This window comes from Protomyctophum parallelum, assembly GCF_964188405.1.
Source record: "Protomyctophum parallelum genome assembly, chromosome: 2".
NCBI classification, from domain to species: domain Eukaryota; kingdom Metazoa; phylum Chordata; class Actinopteri; order Myctophiformes; family Myctophidae; genus Protomyctophum; species Protomyctophum parallelum.
This window is the reverse complement of record NC_139699.1, coordinates 7,897,549-7,924,855: the sequence shown is the minus strand read 5'-3', so window position 1 is coordinate 7,924,855 and position 27,307 is coordinate 7,897,549. Positions and strand designations below refer to the sequence as shown.

The following is a 27,307-nucleotide window of genomic DNA, read 5'->3' as shown; positions in this document are numbered from 1 at the left end:
GCATAGGAAAGAGAAATCACACAGGAGGGGAAATCGGATCAGCAAGCACAATAAACCAACAACTCTAAAGAAAATGACCTGGAAAAAGCCCACCCCGGCTGAGCCGCGCGGCACGACGACCCCTCTCACACACATGTGTTCCTGCATGGGGAGAGAGAGGGGGGATATATTTTAGGGAAGAAGGAGTGTGAAACATATAACCACGGGCTGTCGTTTTGTTTGCTCACTCCCGTGGCAAAATGGAGGACATACATCGTCCCTTATTGCCTAAAGACCCACAATGCAATTCCAGCCGCCTTCGGTGTGCCGTGGTGCTGGTCACTCGGGGACTGTGTTGTAGGAGTCACATGGTCAGATGGATCGCATCAATTTGCCACAAAAACAATATGGTCTTTTTTTTCCCCCTACACGCACGCACGCACACGCTCACGCACACACACACACACACACACGCACACGCACATGCACACACACGCACACACACACACTCTCTCTCTCTCTCTCTCACCTAGTGCTCTTGCCTTCTCTCTCTCCTTTTGCCTCTAGCTTGTGCCTCACATAACATGAGAGAGAGAGCGAGCAAATACTGCTTGTCCACCTCTCTCTCTCTCTCTCTCTCTCTCTCTCTCTCCCTCTCCCTCTCTCTCTCTCCCTCTCCCTCTCTCTCTCTCTATCTCTCTCTCTCTCCTGGATGGAGGTGATAGATGACGGCTTGTCAAAGGTCAGCGCCATACCCCACCTTTACTCCCTTTCTGCTCCTTGTTGCCACTTCTCCACTGACCTGCATGTCACTACTGCCACCCTGTGGTGTGTTATAGGATTACACTACATAAGTGGAAGTGAGGTGAAACAAACAAAGGTAACCAAAAACAATGAGAACGAACAAGAATGTGTAGGAAAAACTGTTGTTCTTCAATAGGGTTTTGATGGGCTGTAGAGTAAGTGATAGTAATGAGAGGGAAATGAAGATGAACAGCATATGATTAAGATGGATATTGTGAGTTTGTAGTTTATTTGAATAAGATATTTCGGTGTAGAGGGGAAAAAAGGAGGAGGCCAAGTATTGAGCCCTGGGGGACCCTGGTAAACAGAGTATGGTTCCGTAACTTACGTTGCATGGTTAATATGCATGCACGCACACCAGTGTTGATCATTGTGTCGACATATATAGCGACATTTCTTCCTCGAGTACCTTTTTTTAATCAGCCATTACGACGAAGCCATCAAGTCCTGCCAAAATACATTTTAGTCAACTAAATCAACTGTAGATTTAGATTTAGTAGATCTTTGACAAAAACTAAATAAAATAATTCTGTCAAAATCAACACTAACTCTAACTCACTATCTCTCTCTCTCTCTCTTGCGACGGTATGCATAGTTTATATCAAAACACAAACAACACGTGTAAGCAACAAATTACAGCAATCTGTCACTTTGAATGTAAAAAGGCCTTATTCTCCTTTTTCAAGAAACTGTCCTCCTTTCTCCCAGTTGACATTCCATCAAAGCCCACTGCACCCTGCAGGTGGGAAAAGAAACCTGGAAAACTGAAATAATAATAGCTTAAACTGAAGTATTACTTTAATACTTCAATAGAAATAACCTGGTTCCAACATTTTCAAAAGAGCAGGGCTCCCTTTGCTTTGCCTGAGGCGAGCGTGTAATGTGTGAGTGAAAGTATATGGGCTGTCACTTCAGATTAGAGACCGGCCTCCGTGTTCCTTTGACGGAGAGGCAACAGGGGTAATGGGAGGGAGGTGGGGGAGATTAGAGTTCATAAAAATCACATGAATGGAGATATGGAACTGTGAAATATGTCACTTTACCACATTGTTGTTTTACTCCAATCGTACCCGAATTACTCTGCGCGCACGCGTGTGTGTGTGTGTGTGTGTGTGTGTGTGTGTGTGTGTGTGTGTGTGTGTGTGTGTGTGTGTGTGTGTGTGTGTGTGTGTGTGTGTGTGTGCGTGCGTGCGTGCATGTGTGCGTGCGTGCGTGTGTGCGTGCCGGTTTTTGCATTTATTCTTTTTTAACCATTGCCTTGTTCAGCTTTACATTTTTTTCTCTGTCATTTACTGTAGATGCATTCATAAATTCATAAAGTCCAAAAAAAGAAGACAAAATATATAGGTTAACTCTCCCACCAAAGCATATGGGGTATTTGATAATATTATAGAACAAAACAACTATAATTATGCACCTCTATACGATAAATCTTTGTCTCTGCCTCATGTTAAATCTGACAGAGTCATAGTAGCCCATAATAATGACAGTCCATTTTAAAAGCCAACAACATGCTTTCTATTCTCAGAAAATCGCGACCTGTAATTGAACACTCGGGAGATTGTGGAATGACTCCAGAGACAGCTAAGGCTTTCAATCACTATGAAGGATGCAGTTGCATGTTCCACAGCAACTTCTGTATGCTGAGGTGAAACACATTCTAACAGTAGAAGCAGTGAAGTCATATTTATTCATCATATGTTGCACTCATATGTAGGTACTTGACATTGAGCTTGGTTTGCATAGACAAAGTAGCACATTGAACGAGATAAAGTGCCCCTCGGGGCACAGGTCTCCACCAGGGCAGGTCAGGTTGTGGCCTCCTGGTGGCGCTATAATAGGCCAATGTGAAAAGGGTGCCATTTCTTCTCATGCCTTGGATGGCAATTGGATGATTTGAGTCATTTTGGAACAAAATGACTCAAATCATGTTTGTTTTGCAAAACTCCACCTGTTGGTGGCGCTACAACAGGCCAATGTGAAAATGGTAGGGATATATTCCTCAGCCTAGTAGGAAAGTCTGTGAAAGATTGCATGTAAATTGCATGCTGCGTTCATGATTTGAGGCTTTTTGTTCAAACCGGGCCAATCCTGCAAACTTTGAAAGCCAATGTTAGCCAATTAGGATGGAATATGAAATATTGGACAGATCTGTCTTGAACACATGACTATAGAGATACTGTAGTGTGTAACGATTGCGGGATTTTTTTGACAGAATCTGGAGGAGTAATATCTAAAAATGCCTCCTGGTGGCACTATAACAGGCAGAGAATTTGGGACAGAGGTTCATCATTGTCATCCAGGGAGTGTGCGTGCAAAATTGGGCGCCGACTGGGTTAACGGTGCCAGAGAATAGCTGGTAACAGACGGACGGATACTCTCTCCCCATGCCTTCGGCCTGGTGGAGACAATAATGTATCAGGTGTATCCTAGCTACTGTATGCTTTTAATTTGTTTTGTGTATGATACATGTTTAACCACTTAAACTCCATATATTTCATTGACCAGGTCTATACTTTGTCTCCTCCTTCATTTCCTAGGGTGCATGTGGTTAATGGGCATGTAAAGCCTGTCCGGCCATCCTCTATATCACGTCTTTCCAGTGGTTGGCGCAGGCGAGTGCAGCGGCATTTGGCTCGCCCATGGTAATCTCCAGTACATTGTGGAGCCGAGCTACTGGAGCAGAGCCCATATGGGCGGGGTATGGGGGTTGTTTTGATGCACCCAGTCATTATCCTGCAGGTCTTGTTGAGGATAGGGTCTAGTCTAGTTTGTGTGTGTGACTTGATTTATACCATGCTGGGGAGGCATATATGGCGGTGGAAAAGCACAGGGCTAGTGCCGTTGTACGCAGCATGCTTGTGTGAGCTCCCCACTTTGAGTTGGTTAGTTGGCGCAGGAGGTTGTTCCTGGTGGACACCTTGGCTCTCGTCTTCTGGATGCGCTCCTTGTAGCTGAGGGTACGGTCTAAGGTTGCTCCTAGGTAGACTGGGTGCTGGTGGTTCTCAAGCCTGAGCTCCCGTTTAGCCTCCTTGTATTTTAGGTGGAAGCTGCAGATTTGGGTCTTCCCGGGGTTTGGACGCAGGTGATTTTCCAGATAGTATGTGAACATAATCTGTCAGTCCTTGTTCCAGGGTTGACTCCACTTCTGAGAAGGTATGCTGCTGCGTTGTCATGGCTAGGTCATCTGCATAGAATGAACCTGCAGCATCCTCCTGGTAGGGGCTGGTCGTTGGTGTATACGTTGAAGAGGAGAGGTGCCAGGAAGCTACAGCAGCCCGTTTGTTACACACCAATTAGTCTAGGGCAGCGGTTCCCAACTCTTTTTGGCCATGCACCCCGTTACCTCCCGACCTAGCTGACGCACCCCCCCACATGGAAATACGAATTGCATAAGCTATATATAGAGACATATATTTCCTATTTATCCACATATATGCATATACTGTATATAAACCTGAATATTGCATATATATGCAGCATAGGCTATATTCTGCGTATACTTGCCATATATTGGCATAATATGTTAATATATAAATTATAAAACCATAGCACCACCATTAGTCTTTTCATGTTGCGCAGGGGGTGCATGCACCACAGTTTGGGAACCACTGGTCTAGGGGTAAAGGGTACGCATAACATAAAATGGAAAGGAAACCTCACTGTAAAGTTGAAAGAAATATTTTACTTGCACTTCAGGTATAAACGTTACAGAGGTAAAAGTGTTGTTCTTAATACAAATGGCTCAATAAATACATGATGGAAGTTAATCGACTTTCAAGTATATTGGCAATCATTTATAATAGCGATAACTAGTAGACAGTAGAGTAAGATATTAGAGCAGAGCGGTGTAACTTACAGTGGTGGGGTGTTCCCAGAAAGAAAAAGGAGACAAACAAAACAATAACTTTGCCTAACCAAAACCTAACCAATAACAAAGGAGAAACTACAACTTAAACCTAACACTCCATCCCGAAGGGAGCTTAACATAAATCAAAAGGATAAGCAAATGTACAGTAAACACAAAAAGTACTTCCTGAGATGAACAAACACAAAGGAGGAAGGACACACACACACCCCATGTCCCCAGGCCACCATTCCACTCCATGCAGGCAGGTGATCAGATTTAGTCAACAAAAGATTTTTAAAAAGAAACCTGTAAAACAGCATACAACCACTAGGAGGAGACATTGCCCTTTTGATTTACTGTCTGATTCTAAAATCCAATACGTTTTTCTAAACGTTTACATGAATGAAAATGAAAACATAGTTTCTCCTAGCTACCAACATTCACTACTTTTCCATAAGTAATATTATTAATAATATTATTATTGATATTATGTAAACATTTAAATATATCCTCAGAGTTTCAGATTTTACAGTATTATTGACAAACTGATGTTGGCTTAGTATTTATTGGCTATGTGGGACAGATCTACAAGCACAAGTGCTTTGCGATGCCATGCATTGTGAGCTTGTAGATCTGCTATTTTCGAAAGGGTTGAAAACTTGTACATTTTTATTCCGGACTTTTTGTAACATAGTATACTTTACATTGCACTTAAGTAAAACATGTGAGTACATTTTCCACCACTGACAACAATAATAATAATTAATAATAATAATAATAATAATAATAATACAAATAATAATAATAATAATTATTATTATTATTATTATTATTATTATTATTATCAGCATGGCAGCAGTAGTATGCACTGATTGCATTCTATTCTAAACCTGATTCAAATAAATCTTCCACCACAAACGTTCCATTTCGGTCACCTGACCCAAACTGGGTCACGTGATCGCTGTTCCATCCTCGCCATTTTGCAGTGTGGTATTTTTACAGAGGCCAGTACTTTTTTATTGCTAACGAAATAAAACAAACGCGATCATTTTTTATGTGTTAAGGCCAAAGACCATCGAACATTTCCGGATCAGTGAGTATCTTAGCTGTCCGCTGGGAGATGCAGTCTTGTGATCTTTTGTCGTCATTCATTAACCGAGAGAAATCATTAAAATGTCCTTGTGTGTGTGTGTGTGTGTGTGTGTGTGTGTGTGTGTGTGTGTGTGTGTGTGTGTGTGTGTGTGTGTGTGAGTGTGTGTGTGTTTAACTGTTGCTAGTGAGACTCACTCGTGTATGTGTGTGAGTGAGAGCAGAACAGCTAGCTCGCTAACAGCTCTGTGTGTGTGTGTGTGTGTGTGTGTGTGTGTGTGGCGTGTGCACTCCTGCCTGACTTCACACTCCTTTTGAACTTGCTCTACTAGTACTGTGTTGAATCGACGCGGCTTTGCTTGTCTGTAGCGGTCGTTTAAATAAACCATACATCTTATGCAACGTATGTTGTCTTGTCTTGTCAGCTAGATAGAGGAGTGATCCGATATCTCTGAAGCTGTGAACAGTGGAACCTGGAACTAGATCCTTATATCGACTCGCTGTAGATAGCGGCGAAATATATATTTAGACTATGACATGTATACACTGTCAGTCAGATGCCCTGTCCGAGTCTGATTATTGTACATGCATACATGGCCCTTTTGCATCTGAGCAATCTTGGCTAAAAGTAGCCAAAGTCAAAATGAACATGGACATTCTGAACTGAGTTGACTAACAATTAACTCGACAACTTATTTCAGGGCTGAAGGCCTATAGTGTTTAAGTGTTATATACACCACATGTCCACAGCAACAATCAACCTTTTGACTATACCACTGCAATTATAGCTACACCCTAAACGTGCACAAAGTCTTTCACAAACAGTGGTTGCAAAGTAGACTTCAAGATAGGCGTTGTTTGGTAATAGGTTCAGTATGTGTTGGCTTATGCAAGCTAATGTAAAACCTGCAATACATTCATATAGTTTCATATTGCTATCAGAAGCAGAAGTCTGCAAATGAGGAAGCCTGTTTGTGGTCAGAAAGTGGAAAAGATGAAATTAGAATTCAACCACAAGATGGTTTCCTCACTTTCGCTGAAGCCTATCTGTTTGTAAACAAATGCACATGGTTCTGACTAGACAATACTATTCACTGTCAGAGAGTAACTTGCCATGCTTATCATAATGGTCCTTGTTTAGAGAAGATAGTAGTAGCTAGCTGCCTCTTCCTCACAACAGGCTCCCAAACCAGTTAGCTACATAAAGTCAGTACTTGGTGTGAATTGGAAAACACAATGACAGCTTGATGGACTTGCTTTCTTTAAGGGTAGAGAGAGAGGCTGTCTGTAGTGTACTGTCTGTCCTATATATCCTGAGCCATCAGCTCATTGTAGCTTAAACTTTCCCCCACAGGATTTAGTAAAGGACTATTAATTGTGCCTACCCTTTTACCTCCTTATGGAAAAGTCTGTGTATGCACACACACATACCTGCATGTCATGACTGTGTGTGTGTGTGTGTGTGTGTGTGTGTGTGTGTGTGTGTGTGTGTGTGTGTGTGTGTGTGTGTGTGTGTGTGTGTGTGTGTGTGTGTGTGTGTGTGTGTGTGTGTGTGTGTGTGTGTGTGTGTGTGTGTGTGTGTGTGTGTGTGTGTGTGTGTGTGTGTGTGTGTGTGCGTGCGTGCCTGCGTGCGCATGCACACATACCTGCATGATGTGAGTGGTTAATGTCATGTGTGTGCATGCCTGCGTGCACATGCCTGCATGATCTGCGTGGTATTATTGTGTGTTAGCAGCAACAAGTGTGTAATTACAACTGCAAACAAACCTTGTCGTTTTCTATCCTAATGATCTATTTTTACTTCCTCTCCTAACTAGTTGTTCATATCTCTGCTGTTGGTTAGAAACCACTCCAAAATGTTCATTTTTCAGTTAATGAAAAATATAAGTTCTTTTAGGAAATTAAGAAAACCATATATTTTAAAAACTAAGCAATACTGCCTCATCAAAGTTGGTATTGTGATTGTCAGTTACTTCTTGCACAAGAGGGGGGAGAGTTGGTGGAGTTAGCTGCGTTAGCAGACAGTTTTAGCCGAAGCGCTTTTTACTATTTTAGTTAGGAGTTAAGTGGTTTACTCCAGACATCAACAATATCATATACCTTGTATTATCTGATCCACCCTTGAAATGTCAAACACTGTGCAAGAGGATGCTAAACACACACCAGTCTTAGTAGTAGTGGTGCCAGCTCACAGCAGAAACATCTAAAAATAAGTCTTAAAAGGACAAAAGAGTGGCCGCACACACTGATAGCCAAAGTGCCGATTATTTATTAGGATGCAGAGTAGGAACCAACGTTTCGGCAGATGCAACTGCCTTCTTCAGGGTATGAAAACCCTTGAAAAGTACCTACGTTTAGCTGGTGAATTGGGGGTAGTTAGTTTGACTTCTCCGATTTCTCACCCAGCCTATTTTGTTGTCTGAATTCTCACCCAGCCTGCTCTGTTGTCTTATCTCCCATTCAGACCATGGAGGTGACCGGTGATGTTGTCATCAGCACACACTCCCCGTCAGCACCGCCGACCCCTCCGCTCCCAGCCGCACACGCTCAGTCTCAAAGCAGGCCAGTCACCGTAGAGGAAAGCGCCCAGCGTCTGCACCAGAAGCAGGCCGCCGACTCCCTCATTCAGGTCATCGAGAAGCTCAGCAAGATCGTAGACAAGCGGCCCCAGCGGCGTTGCACGCTGGCCGGGCAGAAGAGGGTGCTTCACCAGGCCTCCGCTAGGGGAGTGACGTTGGAGGAGAACAAAGGAGCCTTGCCCAGTAAAAAGAACAGGAGGAACTGCAAGTCCGAAGTGAAACTGAGCGAGTTGAAGTCGGTCGGTTCCCTCGCTGTTGACGGTACTACTGCCAGCATTCTGTCGGAGGGAGTCGGCACCGCCAATAATCACCAAAACAACAACCGGACTGTAACGTGCTATCAGTGCAGCCTGTGTCGCTACCTCTCCCCGACGCTGGTGCTGCTCAAAGAGCACTTGAGGCAGCACGACGAGCAGCACAGTGACCTCATCCTCATGTGCTCCGAATGTCGCTTCACCTCCCGCCACCAGGGCGAGCTGGAGTCCCACGTCAGGCTCCACTTCGACTACGCAGACGACCCAAACAAACACCCGCCTTCGGTGGACCTTCTCCCCCACAGCGTGGCAAACGGAGACGGGCCGGGAGGCGGCAGTGGCTCGGGGGCCGAGGGGGCCGAAAGCTCCATGGACTGCAGCACTGATGAGCTCCCTCAGAATAAGAAGTGGTACAGCTACGAGGAGTACGGATTGTACCGCTGCCTCATTTGCAGCTACGTGTGCAGCCAGCAGCGAATGCTCAAGACCCACGCCTGGAAGCATGCCGGTCTTGTTGACTGCTCGTACCCCATCTTTGAGGACGAGGACAATGCCCCTGCGAGGAGGGAGGTCCAGGCCTCCACTGGCCTTTCTGGAGGCGGTGTTGCCAATGCATCTACAACCAGAGAGGAGCTGGTCGTCCTCTCCCCTGTCCAAGACGACAGCCTCCAAACGATCCCCGCTGCCTTTAAGCTCCAACTCTGCACGCCACTGGCCGCTGAGGGCAAGGGGGACCTGATCAATCACCCAATTGTGGATCACGATGAAAGCCTGATCACTATGGAGGAGGAGGGCGTGTATCCTGTCAAGGACTTGAGTGCAGAGGAGCCTATGGTGGAGGTGCAGGTGACTACAGAGGCGGAGGTTGAGATTGATGGCGGTCACCACAGCTCTGCGACGGACAGTTTACTGACGTCTGCTCAAAAGATCATCAACAGCAGCCCGAACAGCACCGGCCACATCAATGTGATCGTCGAACGGCTGCCCTCTGCTGAGGATTCAGTCATGGCTACCAACCCTCTCCTCCTCAGCCCAGATATGGGTGGAGATAAGAGCTTATTGGCTGAAACTGAGGAAGAAGTGGGAGATTTGGAGACGACCCACAGGTCCACGTCCACGTCAGAGGACTTGTGCAAACAGGAGAAGGAGGAGGTGGGTATTGGCTGGAGTGGTAGTTGTATCAGTGACAGACAGCTTTCAGGAGATGATCAACAACCCACCAGCATCGAACCACCTTGTGATGAGAACATCCCTCCTGCTGGCCGCAGAAGGACCCACTCAGAGTCGCTCCGACTACACTCGCTGGCTGCTGAGGCCCTGGTTGCTATGCCCATGAGAACCCCTGAACTCCCCTCCACCAACACCACCAGCGCCCACAATACCAACATGGCTCTTAAGGCACAGAGCCAAGACGTGATGGGTCAAAGACTGCTGGAAGTGACGTCTTGTGACGGCCGAGTGTCGGAGGTCGACAAGGCAACAGCTCTGATGGACTTGGAGCTCCGTGCCCAGGACAAAGGGGAGGGACTGGGATCCCTGGGCTTGGGGCTGGGCCTGGGCTTAGGGGAGGTGGACGACGGGGGCTCCACCACCAAAGCTGGCATCAGCTTGTCTCTGCTGACGGTCATCGAGAGGCTGAGAGAACGCTCTGACCAGAACGCGTCCGATGAGGACATCCTGAGAGAACTCCAGGACAATGCGCAGTTTCAAAATGGATCGGTCGCCACCGTGGTGACGGGGAGCGAGGCCGATGCTTATGTGTGTGACGTGTCAGGCATGGACGCGGTTGTCACGCCTAGTCCCGACGGGGGATTGGTGGACTTTATCCCCGGGAGCGATAGGCCATACCGCTGTCGCCTCTGTCGCTATAGCAGCGGCAACAAAGGGTACATCAAGCAGCACCTGCGGGTGCACCGGCAGAGGCAGCCGTACCAGTGCCCCATCTGTGAGCACATCTCCTCGGACAGCAAGGACCTGGAGACCCACATGATTCACCACTGCAAGACCAGGATGTACCAGTGCAAGCAGTGCCCTGACACCTTCCACTATAAGGTCAGTGGAATCCCTTTCATTCATGGTTCCAGATTTTAAAAATAATTCCACATAGTGATTGGAAGTTGTCTTTGGTTAGGGGTTCCCGAACAACATCAATAAAAACATAAACTCATGAAAGACACCAAAATGTTGCATGTGAGCTTATAGATCTATTTTTGGATCAGGACACAGATATAAGTACAAGGCACTTTGTCAAATGGACCCTATGGATGGAGTAATATGCTTGCTGTACCAGTGTTGATTTTGACAGCAAATTTGTATTTAGTTTAGTCATAGTCTTTTGTATATTCATTTGGTTTTAGTCATATTGTAGTCATCTAAAATGGTTTAGTGTCCAAACATGTCGTAATGCCTGATTTGACACTTGGTTGCATGCTGAAAATAGCCGATCTACAAGCTGACAACGCGTTGCTCTGCGACAATGTGCTGTACCTTGTTGTTAGAGATGAAAACTGATGCAATGCTGCAGCTGAAGTTGGCCGTAGTTTGTTGATGATACAAGCGAGAGGAGAGAACTATCGATTCCTCTGCTTGCTGTCATGATGAGACTTCACTTCAGTGCCCTTTAGTGCAGCAGAGTTAAGTGCACCGTATTATTCAGTAGATTTGGGAGTTGGTTTAAGAAAGTTTCCTAAATGTTTCTGGGTGAAGCTCGGTCCAGTTTGACATTATCCGCTCCAAAAGTGGTATTAGAGAGTAAGTGAGGCTATTACATTTCATCAAAGTGCTCCCCTGCTTCAGTCAGCACTCACTCAGCCAACATTTAAATTTTATACTTTGTGCAAAGCCACCTTTTCAGACTCCATCATGGCCCGTAGCACTTGCCCTTGCCCCTTAGATAAGCACTTTATGTAGACTTAGATGGCATTTTATACAGAATTATAGCATGTTACATAGACAGCACTAGAATTCCATTTTATGTAGTCATAGCACTTTATAGTATATATGTAGAATGATGCAGCAGGCTAACAGCACGCACACCAAGGCCCGCCCCCGCTCGATCATGATTGGTGGAAGGCCACTCTTTATTCTGATTGGATGAAGGCTGGGCAACCTAGCCAAAAACTAAACCTAAGGTTTTTTGATCCCAGGGGTTAACTGGGGACCGGGAGTAACTCCTTATATGATCAGCACACAGTAGGGAGGATTATCACAAAAAAGAAAACAAAAGTGATATGTGAATTAAGTGAGATCACTGAATATACCTGTAATGATTATGAAAGTAATAAATGTAAGTAATTTATCATAACATTTCCCTTCCTTAGAGTCAGCTGCGGAATCACGAGCGGGATCAGCACAGCTCCGCCAGTGCAGTGGCGTCTCTCACGCCCGTCAGTGAAGCCATGGTGACCACAGAGGACGCAGAACGGACAACGGAAGAAGGTAGGAAACATGGAACATCGTCAGGCCTAGTCACAGCATGCGTGGGATGTGCTTTCTGATTCAGACCTTTTGTTTTGATGCTCAGGTTAAACTAGGCACATAGCCTAGCCAAGCATTGCCTAGAAACGGAGAGCTAAACAGTGAGGAGCGATCAAAAAAAAAAAAAAAAAAAAGTCAAAGTCGTCCTTGGCAGTAAAAAATACTTTCTACTTCCTAATGCAGCATAATAGCGCATCGCGGGCCCCAACAATATCCTTAAAAAATATCATAAATGTCTCAATACTAGAATGGAGCAAGACCAAATTCAACCGCCCCAATTTAATACGAGACGTTCACGAGAATGCTATGCACACCAAAGTGCTGGCTCACAGCAGAATAATCTAAATAGTAGTCTTCAAAAAAGTAGTATCCACTAAAAAGTGAGACGGTGCAGCTTTAAGGTTGTTTTTGTGATAATTTTATCTGTGACAATTCTATCTATGGGTGGTAATGGGTATGGAAGTGACTTAAGGAGGTGTCTGTACCTGGGTGCGGTTTTTGAAATGTTTGCTAGGAAGTAGAATAAAGTTCAGAGTCTACACCACCTTTTATTATTTCCACAATTACATTAGTAGAAAAAAGGATCCCGCACACTATCTTCACTTACAGAATTAGATTTATTGAGCAACATTTCGGATTCGGATTCAGATTTCATTCTCTCGATTTCAGCTATTTTAACATTCAGTAGCAAGGCTATTTACCAGATAAAGGAGACGGGGAACATATTGTTCTGTTTGACTTGTGTTACACTTAGGGCCGATTCATACTCCTATTTTACCGTTCCGGCGCTGTAGTTCCGAAATGATTTTGGCTCGTCAGAAATTTTCAGTAGCACAGAAGAGCCGACTTTAGGACGGTACCCGCCCCCCGAACCTCAAATGACGTCACATTGTAGGCTCTACAGAGCCAAACTGACTTTTATTCGGCTCTAAAATAGGAGTATCAATCGGCCCTTAGTTGGTTTTAGAATTGATTTAGCTGTCAAAATATATCAATTCCATAGGATATTCTTTTCAGGGCTATAAGCTAAGATCACAGGCTAGGAGAAGTGAAGATAGCAGAGTAGCACCTACCCCAGTTTGCAGATGTGGTAAAACACACCCATCCAACTTTCCTTTTTTTTAATAAGCTGGACAAAATAATAAATACTGCCACTGCTGCATAATCATCCTTTAATCAACCATGTCTGTTTGTACATTGTTTATTTCACACATTGTGTGACCTTCGCCTATATTGCGTGTGATTGATCTGTCACTAATTTCCTGTTGAGAAATGTGAATACAGTCATTTCCCGGCTTCTTTATTTTTCTGTTTTTCCCCTCCTATTCTAACTAAATAATCTTCTTCACCTTAGTGGTAGTAGTATTGGTATTATTAGTAAATCTGACTGAGGTTCGACATTAATATCTTGGCCTGGACAATAGGCATGTTATGTTATTGATTGTTGTTGTGCATTATCATTTGTCCTCCTCAGACTCCATCATGCAGAACATGTACAAATGTGACGTGTGCGACTACACTAGCTCCACCTACGTTGGCGTGAGGAATCACAGACGTATCCACAACTCTGATAAACCTTACAGGTGAGTCGGCTTACCTACAGTCTTACAGGGTGTACTGTACCAATGAAATATCATTCTGAAGACATTGGAGACCTTGATATAAAAATGTGATCTCTTCTTTGATTGATTGAATTCTTTATAGTATATAAAGTAGGGCATTAACCAAACGTGATTTTTGATAGTCGACTCGACTACCATCAAAATCGGTTAATAGTCGATTATTCGGCTGTAAAATGTGATATTTTTTCCCCATCCAATCAAGCATTAAAACACCAGCGAGTGAAGGATTAACTGCAAAACGGGGACCGGTGAATGCAGTCCGAGTGGAATAGCAAGAGAGTGGCGACACACTTTGATCTCGCCGCAAAGCGGGTGCCTATGGGCTATAGTTCCAAACATTGGAACTATCCCATTGAGATAGAATGAGCACTTCCGCGAGTCAACGCTAGTGTCGCCACTCTTACTCTGAATGCAGGCTGGCTGTGTGGCTGCCGCTCTAATTGGCCGAAATTCACATCAGCTGTTACAAGTCACGTCAAAGTGGCAAGTCCACAATGACTCACGGATGGACGCGTTGTGAGCTTGTAGATCTGCTATTTCTGATGCGCAAGACCTTTCTACCACGCAGCATAGCATGTTACGTTGTTCAGTAGAGACTGGAGCGGAGAGGAGAGAGGACAGCACGATGCAATGTTTTTCATTCAATTCATACAACCCTAAATGTTCAACAAGTTACAACCACAGTTCATTTGGTCTTTATAATGGTTATGATTAGCTCTGGTCCATAGCTTTAGAAGATAGCAGCAAACTGCATAATATTGGGCAGAACTGAGGAGGGACTCTTGCTATACTTTACTGTACCGGACGACACGACAAGACGTCTCCAATCTAACTTGTTGAACAAACAACAGTAATAAATGCACCAATAGTAAAAGTATTTACACGTCTGTAGTTGTCCCCATTGAGCATATGAGCCTATGGGGCATGCCTTTCCCAATGCAAATCTGTCTTGAATGCTGCCAGTGCCACCACCGCACCTACACGAGTGACGGTGACGGCAAAACCCACGTACAGTAGGCTTGTATATGATATGAAAACAATCAGCCAGGAATGGATTAGTTGGAGAACTACCAACAAAACAACAGAGCTCACAGCTGCATATCTGCTGTAGAAAAGAAAAAAATACAACAAAAGAAACGTAAAACATATTTAAAATAATATTAGCGATTACGGTACTCGATTTTTGATTTACAGTGTCGACTGTAGATCGATTTTTTGGTTAATGCCCTATAATACTTTATGAATACGTTATAGTTGATACAGGTCAATACAAGGTCTGCTAAGAGGATTTAAACACCCGTCCCAAGAAAGCCTCCGTTGGAGTCCTTCATATTCAATTCATCAGAACATTTAATAATAAAATATATAAGGACTCAAACTTATACAAATACATGATGAAGTTCCATAATGTGTACAATTATAAACTATTGGCAGCTGTTATGCCTGGAATACTGTGTTTCTGTGAGAGAGAGAACAACATTTAATAACATTAATGTTTTATCCAGATTTGAATTAAAACAACTTTCCTTCCTACTATGTCTCACTGTGTGACTAATAGTTGTGCACAAGAGCGCATACATAATTTGGCTGTCATAGAAGCTGGCACACACACACATGCACACGCACACACTTAACACATTTTAGCACACATTATTGATTTCCACTGTCAAAACAATGTTGAATAAATGTACTTTGCTCCCCCTACAATTAGGGCTGCACAATATAGACAAAATGTCATGATGTGGGGCAATCTGAGACAAGTTGTTCTCTCACACACATGCCCGCCCGCCTGTGCCAGGAATATTTTCTATGCACTGTGTAGGGAACAAGTTGATGAGGGGCAGTGTAAAAAACAGAGCATCGGAGCTCAACAGATCAGCATAGCAAAAAGGAACGCTTTTCTTCCATTTTAATTAGGAAGTTTATTCTCTTCACTTAGAAGTGAATACACTTTTGCTATGCATTTTACTCTGCCAATAGTCATAGATGACTCAATAAAACGGCTCTGTGGCCTAAAATGTGCTGACGCTAGTTTCCGGGCTCGTTAAAAAAAAAAAAAAAGTTTTTGACAGTGATTTAATCCTGTAGGTTTGGGGTGGGTGGGGACATTTAGGACCCAATGTGGAATCTTTGCCACCCACAATCATGAGCATTGATGTTTACAATGTTTGAGCTAAACTGTGTGTGCTAATCACACACAGTGGATTCTAACTTCAGTGTGCGTGCTAGTGCTATGGAAATGTTATCCAAAGCACCATCTCACTCATAAAACGCAGTGTCTGTGGGTGGATGCGGACCTGTAGCCCGAAGTCCACGAACTCCAAATCGCTGGTGTTTACACAAAAATGCAAATAAACAGCTTAAATGTGGGTAAACTACTGCCAACGGTCAGTGCCTGTGTGCAAGTTCAGATAAATTGCTCAACCCACTGATGAGAACCATGCGGAACAGAGAGACTGACTGACTGACTGATTTAAATACTCCATATTTTGTTGTACAGAATTTGTAGATATTTTATATATCCACTAGGTGCCAGTAGATGCCCACTAAAGCCTTGGTTAGCTCAGTCAGGTCTGGTGCTGTCATATTTTTTCCAAGCAAGCACATGGTCTCCTGCCTTAGTAGCAGCTGTCTTGTTTAAACACTGGTTTTGATGTTGGCTTATTTAAGATGAGGTCTCACTAAGCTATGCTCCAGAGGACACACACACACACACACACACACACACACACACACACACACACACACACACACACACACACACACACACACACACACACACACACACACACACACACAGATATTTATTTCCCTTCCCCAGAATAGGTCTTAAGTATTGACTAATATATATTGCAGTATAAAGTGGACACGTATAATGCAACTGAAGACTTCTCAAGTCTTTTCCCTGTCATCATCTGAAACATCTTGCGGATTTGCATCTAAGCGGATGCAAATCAAAGCACATAATTTCCTCCAAATAAAGGCAGACAAGCCCCACCAATTTGGGAACCACTTTACTTGTCCACTTGTAGACACGGAAAAGATTCAAACATTCAAATGCTTTCCACTGCTTAAATCCATGTGTTGATAACCTTTTCACACAGTCCACTAGCCACCCTATTGTAATTGAACAGAAACATTGTAAGGTTATTTTGGTATTCTGCCCCAGGTTGTGACCATCTCAACCACAGTTACCACACCACATGTCAACATTTGCTTTTTAGCCATTTTTAAATCCATTTCCCGGGTACACCCTGACACATGCAAACACGTACAAATCTTGCATATTTCGATTTTCTGCCTTTGCAAAGTTGCAATTCCCCCTGTAATTGATTGACAGTTTTCTGGCCCGACTTTAAGGGCAAATTCAATTTATCCGGGGCAAATCCAATTTGCCTGCTGACTGTGTACATTTGTAGGAAACAGTCACATTTACAGAAAGCATTTGTTCTGCAGGTTCCACATGCTTTAAGGCATCCCTATGTGAGGGAATTTCTCCCTTTTGCTTTCCATTAGTCCATATTGTCATAAGGAATCTTTAGTACCTGATGGAGAAAACATTTTAGCAGTGGTTTGGGCTTGGCAGTGCCTAGACTGAGAACTCACAGAGTGAACCTCTCTCTTGATGAAAGGTTACTGAGTAAATGGCTCTCACTGTGAAAGCAAAATTATAAAACCCTAATTTGGAATTACTCTTCCTAACACTAACATTGCATATAATAAGAATATTTTTATTCATGTTCCTACTGATGACTTAAAGTATTTGACTCACAATTAAATAACTGCAATTAAATGTACTTAATACGTATACTCAATCTAGAACCAACACCCCCAAGAACATATGCCATGTTCCAAAATTATGTTCACAGATTATTTTAAAATAATCAGGAGACAGCTGAAATTGGTCTCTGAAACCCGTGTAGTCGTGTACCCATTCCAAAACCTGGGCCAGTGTCATTGGAAATTATTCTGGAAAAACTCTACTACAGAAGGATTTGTCAAATCGGCTTCCGTGATGTACCAGCGGCAGTCAGCTGCTGCACAATGGACCATTAGTTACGAGCGTAGTCTGCTTCCACAGGCCCCGCGTTTGCCTTTGTGCCCTCCAGGCAACTGACAAGGACGCTTCATCTTCAAACTAAAACACCTGGGAGGAAAGGGGTTTGTAATGGATTGATTTTTTTGCCCTAACACTTTGCTCTCTGATTCTCTTCTGTATAACTCCTGAGGATAGCACTGTCACTATAATTAGCACTTATAACATTACACTAAGTGTCCAATTGGAAATCATATCACAGGAATAAATCTCATTCTAACACAAAGTAATGGGGAAAAAACGTTACCATACAAAATCTTAATAATGTGAAAATGCAAACACCTCGAAGGCATGCCTAATCCCAATCACAACTTCAATATGAAGGCAGGTGATTAGATTACCCTTAGATATTCCCTTTCATATTTCACAATTTCTGTGTGGCAACTGGCGAGTAACGGATAACTATTAATTATGCAAGAAAAGCTTGTTGGTGGCTAGTCACATTAACCCATTTTGGGCGGGAACCCCTTTTGGTGTTATCATTACGTTATGCTTTAGCTATTGAAAAATCAAAGAAGGACTGACGTAGAAACATAGCTTTTTCAGAAAACAGTCAGGATGTAGAAGACATCTTTAGAATCTGATCTCGGGTCAGAGTGGGTTAAAATGTAACAAGCTAGTGTAAACTCAGTGGGTTGGTGAAGCTGCACATTGCCTCCGTGAACCCATTTATAATTGTGGCACTCATTCAAACTCTGTCTTACATTTACTGTGGTTGATGGACTTCCTTTTGTGCTGTAAAAACAACCCCGAACGTTTTGGAGTTAGGGCTGGGCAATTAGACGAGAAAATATTGAAGAAACCAATTTTAGTTTTTTGTTGTTATTCGCACATAAAAACAGTACAAAACGGTAAATATTATTAAAAGAGATAAAGGAAACCCATTTAAGGCTTATACATGGTTCTCACCTAAAATAATAAACAAAGTTTACAAACGGTAAGTTAAACAAAGTCAAACATAAGGTATGACAAAAACAAATACACTTGTGCAGTTGAATGTGTGGGTGTGTGAGTCTGTGTGAGTGTGCGTAAGTGTAAGCGTGTCTGTCTGTATGTAGCATAAGGTTATTATAAACTAGAAAAAGTGCCCCTCGGGGCACAGGTCTCAACCAGGCCAGGTCATGATTTGAGGATTTTTGTTCAAAACGGGGCAATCCTGCAAACTTTGAAAGCTGAAATATCGGACCGATCCGTCTTAAGCACATGACTATATAGATACTGTGTAACAATTTGCAGGATATTTTGACAAAATCTGCAGGAGTAAAAGTCGGCCTCCTGGTGGCGCTATAAGAGGCCATTCTGGACCATTTGGGGCAGAGGTTCATCTAGGGAGTGTGTTTGCAAATTTGGCATCGACCGGTTTAACGGTGCCGGAGATTAGCTTGTAACGGACGGACGGACACACGGATAGACAGAGTGCAAAACATACTCTCTCCCCATCAAGTTTCTTTTTATATGCATACTTGCATAGTGTTTCTTAGATATCAACACATTGACATTGAAAAAAATTATAATCGACTAAACCGATTAGTTTGAACACTAAATGTCACACACAACCACTAAATAGTGGTCTATCATTCTAACTAACAAAGCTATTTCACTGGTGCTTTCATTATTTTGGAAACATAGCAAGCAAGAGCATTTACTCAGTCTAGCATGAATGCTTTTATTTTATTGTGTTTTCTTTGGCAACACTTCAAGCTTTGCTCGATCTAGCCAATAACCTGTGTCAGGGAGAGATGCTTTTCCCATTCCTTGCGGCATATTAGCGCAATAATTCATAGTTCCTCAGTAGGCCTACTTTTCAGGCCAAGAACAACTTTGTAATTCCGTCATTTGTCAAAAATAAAATGTTGTTTCCATCTTGAGGATATATTGATATGAATCAAGGTGAAACAGATAATCCTAGATTACATAAAGACGGGGCTTAAAGTTCTCAGTCCTGGGAACGGATTTCAGTCCTGAGGATTTCATAGGGGTCATTTAATGAGATCAGTGCAGATTTGCAAAAAATCATTTTCAGTCTTGGGATTTTGTTTTGCTTTAAGCCAACTTTTCCTGCATAAAGATGAGTGTCAATATGTCTTATTTGGGTATGTCAATATGGACAATGTTGGATTGCTAATGACACACCCTCAACTGTCTACTTCTGTACCTGGCGAGTCACCAAAATGCAGAAGAAACAACGCTGTACATCAGCAAAAACTCAATTCTCACTTTGCAAAGAATAGAGCTACTGTATGCACCGGTATGAAGACAATACAGCCCATAGTTTGTTGCGTGGCAACTTTTCCAATGTTTTCCATAGGGAGATCCTCTCTGGGCTTCATATCATATGAGGGCAGTACTTAGAAATAAAGGGGTGGCAAGCACACATTGTTTTAGAATGAGAAATGGGCCTCATTCTTGTAAAAAGACCGTGGCTCAGGTGGTAGATTGGCTGCTTAGTTTTCTGGTGTTCTGTGTTGAATAGAAGGCGCTAAATACATGCACCATTTAATTGTTGTATTTCTACTGTTTTATATTTCAAATGGTGAAAACATGGCATTGATAAACAAGCAATGACCCTTTGGTGAGATGAGAAATGTGTATGGAAAGAGATCCACTACTGTAGTGCTCGTCAAATCAGGTTGTGCGACCTGTAGCAGCATCGACGTGCTGCAGCAGCATTACGGAGTGGAACAGTCCCATTCGACCTGTAGCAGCATCGACGTGCTGCAGCAGCATTACGGAGTGGAACAGTCCCATTCGTTGACCTGTAGCAGCATCGACGTGCTGCAACAGCATTACGGAGTGGAACAGTCCCATTCGACCTGTAGCAGCATCGACGTGCTGCAGCAGCATTACGGAGTGGAACAGTCCCATTCGACCTGTAGCAGCATCGACGTGCTGCAGCAGCATTACGGAGTGGAACAGTCCCATTCGTTGACCTGTAGCAGCATCGACGTGCTGCAGCAGCATTACGGAGTGGAACAGTCCCATTCGTTATGCGTCTTGGTGACCATGAGTTATGAGTGGAGCATGCCTTCCCAGTCCTTGTGTTTTTCTCTGTACCCTCGAGGCAACTAACAAGGTTGCTTCATCGTCAAACTAAAACATCTACTGTACAGTGCAACCAAGTAGAAAAAAATAATTAGTATTTGTTTCCTTACAGTAGCAACTTTCTGTGTTTTGTTCTAAATCCCTAATTCCCTCCGGGCAACACCAATAGCATCCCATATTGACCACAGACAACAGCTTGTTAAACTGCAGGCTTTCTCCCTTATTCACTTCTGTCTCTATCTCCCCGACTCCTTCTCGCTCGCTCGCGTTTCCTCTCTATCCGTCTCTCTTTATTTCTCCTCCCTCCCGCTCTATTCTTACCCGTACCTCTCCCGCCACCCTCTGATCTCTCCTCCCTTTCTGTGATCGTCTTCTCTCTTTCCTTGTCATTTATATCCACCTCCATCTTTACACCCTCCTCTCCACCATGCGTCTCTCTGTGTACCAGGTGTTGTACAGTAGCTGTGACTTTGCCACCACAAACATGAACAGCCTAAAAAGCTTCCTCTCCACCATGTCCCTCTCTGTGTACCAGGTGTTGTAGCTGTGACTTTGCCACCACAAACATGAACAGCCTAAAAAGCCACATGCGGAGGCACCCCCAGGACCACCAAGCTGTACAGCTGCTGGAGCAGTACAGGTGAGAACATCCACACGTCCTCCTGTTCTGAACAGAGAGCGCTGTATTTGTACAAGGTTGTTCATAAGAAGTGTCCGCACCGTCACGGCGTCCCGCAACAAACCGGATGGAGCGCACCTGAAGCATGTGTGGTTGTACTTACTTTAGCTTGATATGAACACGTATATGGCTAAATGCAGAGAACGTAGTTTTCGGTTCCAGACGTGCATAAAGCATCTTATTGAATAACCAATGGATAAGCAGTAAGTCCAGGGTACTGTAATCTCGGTCTAGCTTTCTCGCTGTCTGTCGCGCTCACACACATTCAATGGAAATATTGTGGCATTATGAGGGACTACTAGACTGTAATATTCCAGGATGATGCATGGCTAAGCGGCACTTAAATGCAGGTGCGGCGACGAGCGGGAGCACAGCTAAGAAACTACTGTGGATGGTTTTGAGGAGACATTGGCTGAACAAGTAAAATAATATGTGCACCTGTACAATTCCTCATAATGAATCCATAAAGACTTGGATTTCTGTGGCTAAATTGCTGCATCACTTAGGGATGAGGTTTTGGCAGCAAAACGGCAATGGAGAGCTCTTTTTGAAAGGGTATTTCAACTTGATTAGCTGCAGTTGATCTTGAACTCATTCCCCGCCTAGGGCGAGATTAATTAATGATCATGCCTAGGGCAGGGGTTCTCAACCTGTGCCCCCCCCACCCCCCTTCTATTATATGGCTGGGAAATGGAAATTTAGAGTTTACATAGTTCACATAGTGTGTGTGCATAAACTTTCCCTGATTATATCTGGTTGATATCACTGTTAGTGTTATGCTATGCAACACAGAAGTAGCAAGGCCTCAAAACGGTTTATAAATCACAGTCAGTGACGTGTCGCATCAGACATCACTGAGAGAAGGGAGCCGAGAAGGGACCGACCGTGAATATATAACCTTGCGTCACAAGGATTCTCCAGCGGTGACAAGTTGACTTGGTTGCATGAAGATTACCAAGGATTCATCAGTGATGTCTGATGCGACACGTCACTGACTGTGATTTATAAACCGTTTTGAGGCCTTGCTACTTCTGTGTTGCATAGCATAACACTAACAGTGATATCACTGTCGAAGCCTTTACCGTCCATGTGTGTTCAGTGTGCAGCAACAACAGCTGCAGCCATACGCTTGCGCTAATGAAAGACTAAACTGGATTATTATTTTATCTTTCATGTAAACATTCAAGTATAACTATCAAAAGATAACCCAGGTAAAGTCACTCTGTAAGTTTTGCTAAAGTTTTACACCTGACCTGTCAAAAGTCATTTCTGAAAAAACTTTTTTTTTTAAATTATACTATCCTTGTTGATATAACGCCATTTAGGTCAATGATATAATATTATGTTGTGATGATGATAATATAGCAGCAGGTAGCAGGTTTCGTGTTTCTGTTCAATGATGCGTGACGCACCGCACCCAGCTTATACAGCTGCTATTTTGGAACATTTTGAGAAATCTTGAAAGTGTGAGAACTACTGATTTAGAAGGCATTTCTAGAATTGGATTCATGCATTCGACTCCCCTGAGACTCCCTGCAGGGTCTTTAGTTAGTTGGATTCCTCTTGATTGAAAAGAGGATTAGTACCACCAGCATGCATAAATATGAAGCCAAATGAGTCTTCGTCCTCCCTCCCGTCCCGTCTTGCTACAATCTTCATTACGCCCCCTCTTTTGCTCATTTTCCTCCGTGAATCTTTTTCTCCCTTGCATCCTTCCCATGTGCTCTGGTCCAGGTGTTCCCTGTGTGGCTATGTGTGCAGCCATCCGCCATCTCTGAAGTCCCACATGTGGAAGCACGCTGGGGACCAGAACTATAATTATGAGCAGGTGAACAAAGCCATCAATGAGGCCATCTCCCAGAGTTGTCGGTGAGTAATGTTGGTTTGCTTTCAATAAGGTTATAATAGTTTTGGATTTGTTTTTAGTTTTTTTTTAACTTTATAGGTTAGTGTACAGTATGGTGACATGAAATGGGTGGAGAGAGATGAGGAGTGACATGCAGCAAAGGGCGTCGAGATCAGGATTACCAGTCTAGGTGCCCGGACCGCTAGGCCGGCCCAGGCCAGTTATAGTTAGTTTTGACCCCAAAAAAGAAATCTATTTCAGTTAGTGGATTGTGCAGTCCGGGTAGGGTATGAGGCATTAACCCAGGTGAAGGAGTTTAAGTATCTCGGGTCTTGTTCACGAGTGAGGCGAGGACGGAGAAGGAGATCAGCAGGAGAATCGGAGCGCACCGGAGCTATCAAAATGCTATTTTGGTTGGCTGACAGACTGAAACGGCGAAATACTTAGTTCTGATTGATCTACAAGCTCATAGCGCGCCACCGAGTGGCGCGCTACGAGCTTGTAGGTCTGCTATTTTTGAAAAATCGAAGAATGACTGACATTTTTAGAATCTGATCTCAGGTCAGAATGGGTTATAATCAGACCAGTGTGTGTCCAGTGGAAACCTCGTATGAATCTGATCTCAGGTCAGAATGGGTTAAGCAAAATGGCAATGCAACGAACAATAACTCAACTGTTTAAGAGAAAGTTGAACAAGCTGATAATGTAGTTAAAGAAAAAGTTAGAAAAACAACGCCAGAGGATGAAGATGCAGAGCAAATTGAGACCATAGAGTTGCTTGAGACTGACAGTGAGACAGATGGGGAGGAGGCAGAGACTTAGCTAGCCTGGATAATAAGCCAGCAGAGACCCTGCAAGTACTGACAGCAGGAGCAGATCCAGTAGCAAGCACAGGTAATATTAATATTGAAGAAACAATGTGGGGTTACTGCAATCCAAAAGTTTGTAGGCCTACTATAAATAGTACTTTGTAGTCAAGGTCCCCCAAAAAATGTACTACAGTATGTAGTACATTTGCCCCCCCCCCCCCCCCCCCCCCCAAAAAAAAGCTCCTGACTGTCCCTAATACCTCTCTATGTCTCTCTCTTCCCCCCTCCATGTCCCCCAGGACGCCCAATGCCCCTCAGAAGCTGTCCTCGGTCCTGGAGCCAGTAGCAGAGCGGCATGGGGCGGCTCAGCCACCAAGAGACAACGACACGGCTCTGCCAGACCCAACCCACACGTCGGCAGCAGGCCTGGGACTGGTAGTGGACAGCTCGGAGGGCTTTCACTTACCCTCCTCCACCGTGGACCCTTCACAGTGGCCCAGCGAAGCCTCCAGCCCTCTTGGGAAGGACCCAGCACAGTCCCAGCCACGAGGCCAACTGCACACGGGCCTCACCCCGGGCCCAGGCATGGAGTACTGCATGCTGCTCTTTTGCTGCTGTATCTGCGGCTTCGAGTCCACGAGTAAAGAGTGTCTGATGGAGCACATGAAAGGCCACGAGGGAGATATAATCAGCATCATCCTCAATAAAGAGCAGCATCCCCCGGAACAGCAGGCGTTAGGCCTCCAGTCAGCAGAGGGCGGTGCAGCGCAGTGAGACCATAGTATTTGCATTCACTCCTCCTTCCTGTCATTAATGCAACAGTCCTTAGTCTTAAGCCAAATTCCAATACCCAGAATCTCGGCTACTCGCTCACTCGCACTCAGTCACTCCAGCAAGGTGGTGTTATGGTGGAATTGGTGACCTGCTGAAATATGTGACAACCGTGTAGACAATCACATAATGTAAATGTGTCCTAATGTCAATTGTTGCAGTTTGTTCATTAGCAGAGTTCAACCTAACTGTATTTAGGCCATGTATTTAAAGACTTCCATGTAATAGTTGTGTGAACAAGATGGTCACATATTTGGCAGGTCACCAATTTCACCGTCATTTGCCATGCTGGAGTGAGCGAGTGTGCGTGAGCGAGTGGCCGAGATATTGGGTATTGGAATTTGGCTATAGACTCCAAAATATCATTCACAGAAAAAAATAAGCATTTCAATGCGTTTCATCCTGTTAAAATTACACGTTGTCTTTATTTGACTTATTATGTTTGCATTGTACTGTACCATAGTGACAGTGACGGGGGCCATTCTGTTTTCGTCTTAGTGTATTTAAAGCTCCAGTTTGAAATCTCCTACGTAGAAAGAAGTGATGCCACCCCCACGTGTCTTGGTAAGTCGACAGGATTTCTGTAGTGCCCTTTTCAAAGGAATGTATGCTTTACATTCACCCATACACTCGTTCACTCACCCACGCCAAAGGCAGCCATGCAAGCCACCAAACTGCTCATCGAGAGATTAATCACCTTATGGCTTCAGCTGGCTTTTTAGATGAAATGATGTTATTTTTCGTATAAAGCCTTATAAATTAGGCTTGAATTGGAAGAGTCCAAATGACAGGAAGCTGTCCATAATAGTTTTTTTTTAGTGAGTGGCATTGAAAGTGGAGGAGGGCAATTCATAAAAGGAAAAATCTAATTGAAAATCAAATGGCTAATCGCAGGGTGTCAGGGAGATGAAGCTTGAGGGAAATATTGCATGAGCATTAGTTGTTAATTTCTACATCAAGTCTGGTTTGGAGTTGGGCATTGAATTTAACTTCAAGGGGAAAGAATGCCAACTAACCCAAGTTTGCATGTCCATACACAAGGAGTTCAAACCAGCTGATACCTCACAAAACCACACAGACCCTCATCAGAAATGGAATTATAATTATCTCCTTTCTTTTCCAGCATAACTTGTATATTGACCATGAGGCAGCTCTAGTATCGCTACTGTAATTATTATTTAATGTATTTAATCCCACACAGTGTAGACTCTAGCTTAGGAAAGAAGGCATGTGCGCTAGTGTTTAAACTCAGATGCCTAAATGCATAACATATACAGTACATTTTTGTTTCAGTTTGGAAAAGCAAATTATTTTTTTACATTTGTTTTTGTCACTTGTACATTTTTATCTCTAGGGAGCTTTGTTAAGTCAGCATGAATTTACGGCAATGTATAGCCTGATGGAAATACATTAGAAGATGACGACGTAACAATGGTGAATATGGCCCACAGTAGTAGTAGCTGTTGGTGTATGAGACCAGAGGTTTAAAAGGACATGTTATAAAGGGAAGTAATGGTGCCTAATATTGACTGAATTGTTGTGTGTTTAATTTTAACCAGGAATATGTGGTTGAACCTCATTTTCATTTTAGTGCTAGTCTCAGTTGAGAGGTTATATGTAAAGTTATGTTTGTAATCTTAACGTGTTATTTTGCCAAATTTATCACTTATATTTTATAGCAGGTGTTGCTAAGATTCACAAAGAGGACTCTAGTTAGCTTGGCTGCTAGCCGATGTTATTAGTGACCCCTTTGTGTTTAAAATTCTTTATATTTTTTAGGGGAGCTAGAATGGTGATATTCAGATTATGAAATTGTTTGATTATTAAAGGACCACTACACCACTTTTCAACCTTCATATACTGTAATAGGTCCTCACTAATAATTATGAAAAAATGGCGCCAATTCTTTCTACTTGGTCTGTGTCTCATAGGAAGGCTGTGGGCAGTTCAGAAACCGTCCTCCAGTGACATCATCGGTTAAGAATACAAGCTAATAGAAACTGCAGGCGTTCAAGTCCTGAAAAGTTGTAATGTGAAAATGGAAGCCATCGTTCTCACGATAATGAAAAATTAAAAAACTTGTAAAAAGATCTTGTTTAAAAAAAGATCTGCCTAATGATGTCAATGGAGGACGCTTTATAAACTGCCCACAGCTCTCCTATGATACACAAACTGAGTAGAAAAACATCGTGCCATTTTATCATGATTATTTGTGAGGACCTATTATATGAAGATAGGTTGAAAAGTGGTAAAGTGGTTCTTTAATTTGTTCATTTACAGCAACCTTTTGTTTGGTTTGAACACTTGACTACCTTGCTAGAGTGTTCGATCACTCTGGGTTGTATTTTCT

At 43.4% G+C, this 27,307-nt stretch overlaps 1 protein-coding gene across 1 annotated transcript; it reads left to right on the top strand.

Annotated features, from left to right (window-relative positions):
* The first annotated feature begins 5,626 nt into the window (after window positions 1-5,626).
* znf507 (zinc finger protein 507) lies at window positions 5,627-27,009 on the top strand. Its single transcript, XM_083791544.1, has 7 exons — window positions 5,627-5,726; window positions 8,187-10,607; window positions 11,876-11,993; window positions 13,507-13,615; window positions 21,328-21,432; window positions 23,206-23,340; window positions 24,426-27,009. The coding sequence occupies exons 2-7, from the start codon at window positions 8,190-8,192 to the stop codon at window positions 24,898-24,900; spliced, it is 3,360 nt and encodes a 1,119-aa protein (XP_083647670.1). The 5' UTR covers window positions 5,627-5,726; window positions 8,187-8,189; the 3' UTR covers window positions 24,901-27,009.
* The last annotated feature ends 298 nt before the right edge of the window (window positions 27,010-27,307 follow it).

Coding starts and splice junctions, on each gene's coding strand:
- znf507 (XM_083791544.1), top strand. CDS start 8,190: ATGGAGGTGACCGGTGATGTTGTCATCAGCACACACTCCCCGTCAGCA. Junction 13,616..21,327: donor AACTCTGATAAACCTTACAG/GTGAGTCGGCTT, acceptor TCTGTGTACCAG/GTGTTGTAGCTGTGACTTTG. Junction 21,433..23,205: donor CAGCTGCTGGAGCAGTACAG/GTGAGAACATCC, acceptor GCTCTGGTCCAG/GTGTTCCCTGTGTGGCTATG.